A 6,411-nucleotide genomic window follows, 5' to 3' on the forward strand; every position below is an offset into this window, starting at 1 on the left:
GGAGTATTATACTAATACTTGTAAAAATGCTGGTATCAGGACCCCACTAGTTATCGTCATCATCATCCTCACCCAGCTCGTTAAGCTCGTTAACTCCGTCAGACTTCCTGCTCCTTGTTTTAATKGTAAAAAGATCCGTACTTCCTGTTTTGACTTTCACGCTTCGGCTGCAGCGGGACGTTCAAACGAGGCTCCGTGACGCGGAGCGCCTGGCGATGAGTGGAGCGGTCATTTCCACGGCCGTTAGGAGCGTTTAATGACCTCATTTCTCACAGATCAAACGTGGGGGGGTGAGGTGATCCCCCGCGACTCAGAGACGCAGTGGAAAGATTGAACTTGCTGAGTCAGGGTTTCTCCTTCAGGTATTTCATCTAATTAGAGTCCGTCTGCTCTTATCAAAGCTGCTTCCTTATCGCTGCTGTATTTAATTAGAGCAATAATTCTAATTAAAAGAATAAGTTGAGTTCTGTCCTGGAACATGAATAAAAGTTGGGCAGCAGTGGAGAGGATTAATGACTGATTTTTTTTTATTTTTGTACTAAAATCTGGATCAAAGCAGCACAAACAGCCAGAACACACATTGTTTTCATTTACTTTATTTTTTTTTTTTTTGATTTATGATTTTTTGTTGTTTTTTTTTCTTGCTATCTCTGTATTTGAAACTACATGCTGGACTTGGGGGGGCAACACATTAGATTGTTTTTAAAACAAACATCTACTCAAATCCTTCACCTGTCAGTGAGCAAAGCATGATTACAGCTAATAAAAATAAAGGTTTACTTTTTTTCTTTGCTTTTTTTGTTATTTTTTTACACAGAAAATAAAAAACACTTTTTTTGGACCCCCTCGAAAACAGGGGTATTAAAATATTTGACATTTGTATCACAAATCAATGTAATGAGACCAAAAAAAAAACAACCTAAAAATAAACACAAAACTGTACAAGAATGATAAAATTCATTAAAAAGATTGTTTTCCTGGAGGTCGTGATGCAACAAGTACATGAAGTTGTTTTACTGACCGTAAAAGCAAAAAATAAAAAGAGATTATTTCTTCTGCTGGATGAAATTCAGGTTGACTGGATGCCGGACGTGAGGGACCAGAGGGAAGTTTGGGTTCGGCTGCATCACAGAACCTGTTCAACGACAAACAAAAAGGATCAGGACTCAGGAGAACCGGTCCGGAGAACCTCTGGGTCCGGTAAGACCCGCCTGACCTTGGGCCACGAAGGTCTTTCCCAGCTGGAAGTCTCTGCTGCCCTGCTGGAGGAAGTTCTGCGGCATCCTGTAGGGCCACGATGGGGACAGGGTGTACTGCGGCGGTTTGTTGTGCTCCCAGAGCCGCGAGGCCTGGCTCAGAGCGTCCAGCTGGGCCTGGTGGGCCGACTCTGCAGAACCAGAACCAGAACCAGACTGACAGGTCAGAGCTCCTTTCACCTGGATTCAAACAGACCTGTCCCTGTTTCAAGACCAACATTTGAAAATATGAAGGATGTCCAGCTAGATGCTAAAGGTAATGTTAGCTAGAAGCTAAAAGTAGCAAAATGCTGGCTAAAAGCAGCATAAAAGTCCCTAAAAGCAGCAAAAGGCTAGCTAAAAGTGGAATAGCAGTAGTTAAAAGCATAAAATTATAGCTGAAAGTAAAAGAAGCAAAATGGTAGCTACAACTAGCAAAATAGCAAAAAGCAACAATTAGCATGTAGCTGGCTGAAAGCTAAAAGTATCAAAAGTCTAAAAGTAAAGCAAATGAAAAGATAAAACAGTTTGAAGCAGATTTCTGAGGTTTTTTAAAGAATAAAACTGATCTTTATGAAGACCTCAGTAAAGCAGTGAAAGTGAAGCTGTGAGCAGCTAAAATCCCAGCTGAAGGCTGTGACAGGCGGTGCCACCGACCCCCCCTCAGTGAATACCTGACTTCACCACAGTGCCGTTGCCCATGAGCGACCCGGGTTGAGCCAGGTGCTCGTGCCAGTGCCCCTCCCGCCCCAGCCCCCCCACGCCCAGCTGTCTGGCCGCCGGCTGGGCGAAGATGATGCTGGGGTCGTTCAGGTTCACGGAGCCGGGGCTCCCCCCGCCGCCCGCGGGGGTCCCGTTTCCCGACACCGAGCGCAGGGCGAACTTCAGGCCGGGCGGGGAGGGGGCCGGGGCCGAGGAGGACGTGAGGACCGGGCCGTGGATGGGCCAGGTGGGGGACATGTGGACCGGGTGCGGTGGGGGCTGGCCCTGGGACTGGTGGGACTGGGGGGAGGGGAGGAGCCCCAGAGCGCTGAGGGCACTTGGGTGGTACTGACCCGAGGGGGAGGGAGGGAAGCTAAAGAGAGATAAGGGGACCTGTGCYTGGGGGGGCGTCTTCTGGGGACCAACAGACGGGGTCTTGCTGTGGGAGGGCTGAGGGGATCTGGAGGACAGGGGGGAGCTCTGCGGGACGGAGGCGGGCTGCGGGGAGTAGGGCGGAGTCTGCAGACTGTCGGACTGTCAACAGAAGAWAGAAAGATCAGATTCTGCCCTGCAGCTGGAGCTCCGCCCCCCAGCTGCTCTACTCACACACTCAGAGGGCTGCCGGGTCCTGGGGGGGCCGTCTGCGGCGCCCGGAGGGATGGGAATGGACTGGGAGCTCGGCACGCCTCGAACCATGTGAGGAGCTGAGGGGAAACAAGAACCGGGTCTTACTTCCTGGTCTTTAACCCATGACTCCGCCTCCTAAACCAGGGGTTCTGAACCTTTCTGACCTCAGAGCCCAATTTGTTGAACATAAAGWGACACGAGGTCCAGTCAGACATTACCAATGTATGGATCAAAATGATAATTATTCTAAATCTTGGTTTAATTTGTATTGTATTTACATTATAACTAAATTAAATACACTTACATTGTAAAAGTAAAACTCCTGTCAAATAATCACAAGACATGATTATAACAAACATTTTTATATTGTAACCTGCCCATAACAATAAGTATATATTTATTTTTAACACAACAAAATAGACAATTCAATAAATAAAACTGTGATCATAAAATAAATATTCAAAATGTTTAATGTTTCAAATATTAGTGATAAACAATAACAGTAACAACAGCTTTTTGACAATTTTAAAGTTTCTTTAAAATACATTCAAAATGTTTAAAAATAAACTACAAAAATTTATTTGACAAAGTACAAATTAAAATATAGTTGTATCTACAACTGTATTTTATAATGTTTGAACTTTTAAAATATTACATGGTAAAACCAGAAGCTGCTCTTCATATTAGTGACAAACTTTGACATTTTTTGACGAGTTGACTTCATTTTTGCTTCTACTTTTAATTTAAAATAAGTTTCCATTCTCAGCAGGTTTCTAAGTTTCTTCTTCTACATATTAAAAAAGTTGTTAAACATCTGAGTGGTGCACTACTGCTACTAGTGGTGAGAAAGTGTATTACACCTTATTTAAAATCAATGAGGTCCCACAGCCCTCTGCGGCCCAAAGTTAAAAACTGTTGTTCTTTTGAGGCCCTCAAGGTGGCGCTGTGGGCCACAGGTTAAGAATCTCTGTCCTAAATGCTCGTCTCTCACCTGGTGCCCCCCCAGTCCTCTGTTTGAGGTGGTGGTACTCGGGACAGTCTCTCCGAACGTGTCCAACGTCCCCACACTGGAAACACCGTCTCTCCTTCAGGTCCCGCTCCTCCTCTTTGGAGTCGTCGTCCTTCTCGTTGTCCTTCTTCTTCATTCTGAGCGTAAACGAACAGTTTAGATCGTTGGGGATACGGACTCTGACCTGGTGGTCCTGGTGGTCCTGACGGGACAGACCTGTGCTTCTTGGGGCAGTCCTTCATGTAGTGTCCGATCTTCCCGCAGATCCTGCAGCACCTGTCGTTGGGCGCCAGCTCGCCGTCCGTCAGCACCTTCGAGTCGAAGAAGTAGTCCTGCAGGGAAACCGCACGGTTCCATGAAAGGGCCGCTCAGACCGCTTTTATTTTGAAAGTATCTGTGAGGAGAGTTTACCACTTCTGTGCCGGGGATGGGATAGAAGGGCGTTCCGAACAGCTTCCGCCCGTTGATGAAGGCCTTCATGATGAAGTTGGTCACTGGATGAGGAGGAAGAGGAAACAAACAGTTCTGTTAGGATCTGACAAGGTGGGTCAGAACCGTCCTGAACCACACATTTTTAAACTTGATTTAAGTACAATAAAGGAAATAAAATACATTTATATGGGATAGTTTAACACAACACAAGAAAAGCATGAAGTTAACTTCTAAAACTACTAAAATCTAATAAATTATGACGCAGAGAAACTAATAAATTGTAAAACGACTGAATGAAAATAGATTTTTTAAACGTTTTTATTGTTCTGGATCTGATTCTGGTTTCTGTGGAGGATTAGAGCCACTGAAAAAATAATAAAACTATTTTAATCTGAAAATTCAAAGAAAAAAAGTCAGAATTATATATATATATATATTTTTCTTTCAGTTTTAATCCTTTTATATAGGTTCCAGATGAACACAGAATAGAATAGAATAGAAACAGCTTTTATTGCCCAGCAGAGGGGTAATTCAAGTGTAAAAGCAGAAACAGATACATCAATCCACAAAACAATCCATTGCTATGTGACAGTATCACCAGRATCAATAATAGTAGCATTAAAATAATAATAATAAAATTTTAAAATAAAACAGAATTAATGTACAAGGCTGTAAAGATGAAATGAGATTAAAAAAATAAGACACTGTACAGAAAAAAGAAGAAGCAGGACTTTAAATGCGAAGGAGCTAAAACTAAATCTGGATGCAAATTTTTTTTTCACAATAAGAGCCCTAAAAGTAAAATCGGACACTTACTTTTACGAGAAACTCCAGCACCGAGATTATGATTCAAATCAAAGGGATCTGAGGAGAAGAAGAGGAGAAGATGTGTGAGCAGGTCAGAGGTCCAGCAGAAAAAGCAGCTCTGGTTCAGGGTCATGTGACCACCTTCGATGGCGATGCATTTACTGGTCCACTGCTTCTCGAAGGTGGTGAGGCGTTTCTTCTGGCGAATGCTGATGACGTGTTCTTTGAAGTCGAACTCCTCCGTGTAGAAGCGCAGCAGGCCCAGCCACAGCTCGCCCACCGACTCCATGTTGGGCTGACAGCTGGAGAGGCGCTGACGCTGCGCGGAGGGAAATACACGCTCAGACCTAAAACCCCGAGCAGGAAAAGACGGCCCCCCGTGAACTCACCAGCTCCACGAGGTCGTCAAAGAAGAACGCGTTCCAGCCGTCCACCATCCGCTGTGGGACCGTCGGACCGTCGAAAATCTGGAAAAAAGACGAAACATAATAAAATACAACAATAAAAAACTAAACAGGTTCAGTGTTCAGGGCTTTTATCAAAGGTGAGCACCTCCTGCAGGACAGGGATGACGGGCGGCTGCCTCTGCTGCAGGAAGTAAAGCACCATCAGGATGTAGGCGTAAGACGAGAGGCTTCCTCTGGAGGCGTCCCCGATGTCGCAGCGCTGTGAAAACAACCAGCTTTATTTACAAACAAACAAAACATCACCTCTTTATTACAGGAAGTGGTCATGGCAAAAAAAAAAAAAAGACACGGCACAAGTGCTCCATCTAGTGGTGAAAAACTGATTCGACCAAAGCAGCTCTTAATAGTACCCGTCACATCAAACTTTAGTTATAAATATAAAAGCAGTTTTGGAAAAATAACATCATTAACATATTGTAAAAAAAAACATGTCTCTGAGATGAACACTTGTTGAGATATTCTCATGTTCAGAAACAGGAAGTGATGTCAAAGGGCAATGTCTAAATGTAAACAGAAAGTTGCTACAATAACTAACAGATTGTAGAGAAGATATTAGATTATTATGAGTCTATCAGAGAGATGAAGAGTCAAATCATGTTTTAAAAGAGCAGGAAGTTTCCCGTTGATGTCACTTCCTGTTTCTATTTGAGCCAAGTTCAAAAGATAATCTGCCAGTTATGTGACCAACAGGGTTAAACTGTGTGTTTTATATCACGTTTCCTAAATATAAAGATGTTTTCTTGAACATTTTGTATTTAAAGCGAATGTACGTCAGAGGAACTTTTAGGTTTGAAGGACATGTACGTCACAGGAACTTTTAGGTTTGAAGGACATGTACGTCAAATTAACTTTAAGTGTTGAAGGACATGTACGTCACAGGAACTTTAAGGGTAGAAGGACATGTACGTCACAGGAACTTTAAGGGTTGAAGGACATGTACGTCACAGGAACTTTAAGGGTTGAAGGACATGTACAGTATATCACAGGATCTTTAAGGTTTGTAGGACATATACATCACAGGAACTTTAAGGGTTGAAGGACATGTACGTCACAGGAACTTTAAGGGTTGAAGGACATGTACGTCACAGGAACTTTAAGGGTTGAAGGACATGTACAGTACATCAAATGAACT

General features: G+C 43.5%; 1 protein-coding gene across 3 annotated transcripts in view; it reads right to left on the reverse strand.

Annotated features, from left to right (window-relative positions):
* Positions 1–580: 580 nt before the first annotated feature.
* Positions 581–6,411, reverse strand: part of tut4 (terminal uridylyl transferase 4) — a 21,987-nt gene continuing 16,156 nt past the window's right edge. Inside the window, exons 20-30 of one of the 3 annotated variants that reach the window (XM_014012230.1) lie at positions 5,365–5,478; positions 5,202–5,279; positions 4,954–5,131; positions 4,822–4,869; positions 3,985–4,067; positions 3,790–3,905; positions 3,556–3,710; positions 2,544–2,641; positions 1,910–2,471; positions 1,217–1,387; positions 581–1,135 (exon numbers count right to left, since the gene is read on the reverse strand). In XM_014012230.1, the coding sequence (XP_013867684.1) occupies positions 1,047–1,135; positions 1,217–1,387; positions 1,910–2,471; positions 2,544–2,641; positions 3,556–3,710; positions 3,790–3,905; positions 3,985–4,067; positions 4,822–4,869; positions 4,954–5,131; positions 5,202–5,279; positions 5,365–5,478 (1,692 nt within the window). In that variant the 3' untranslated portion in view covers positions 581–1,046. Of the gene's footprint in view, positions 1,136–1,216; positions 1,388–1,909; positions 2,472–2,543; positions 2,642–3,555; positions 3,711–3,789; positions 3,906–3,984; positions 4,068–4,821; positions 4,870–4,953; positions 5,132–5,201; positions 5,280–5,364; positions 5,479–6,411 lie in introns of those variants that run through there. The other 2 variants (XM_014012231.1, XM_014012232.1) reach the window with 2 other exon arrangements.

Source organism: Austrofundulus limnaeus, unplaced genomic scaffold (assembly GCF_001266775.1).
Source record: "Austrofundulus limnaeus strain Quisiro unplaced genomic scaffold, Austrofundulus_limnaeus-1.0 Scaffold89, whole genome shotgun sequence".
NCBI lineage: Eukaryota > Metazoa > Chordata > Actinopteri > Cyprinodontiformes > Rivulidae > Austrofundulus > Austrofundulus limnaeus.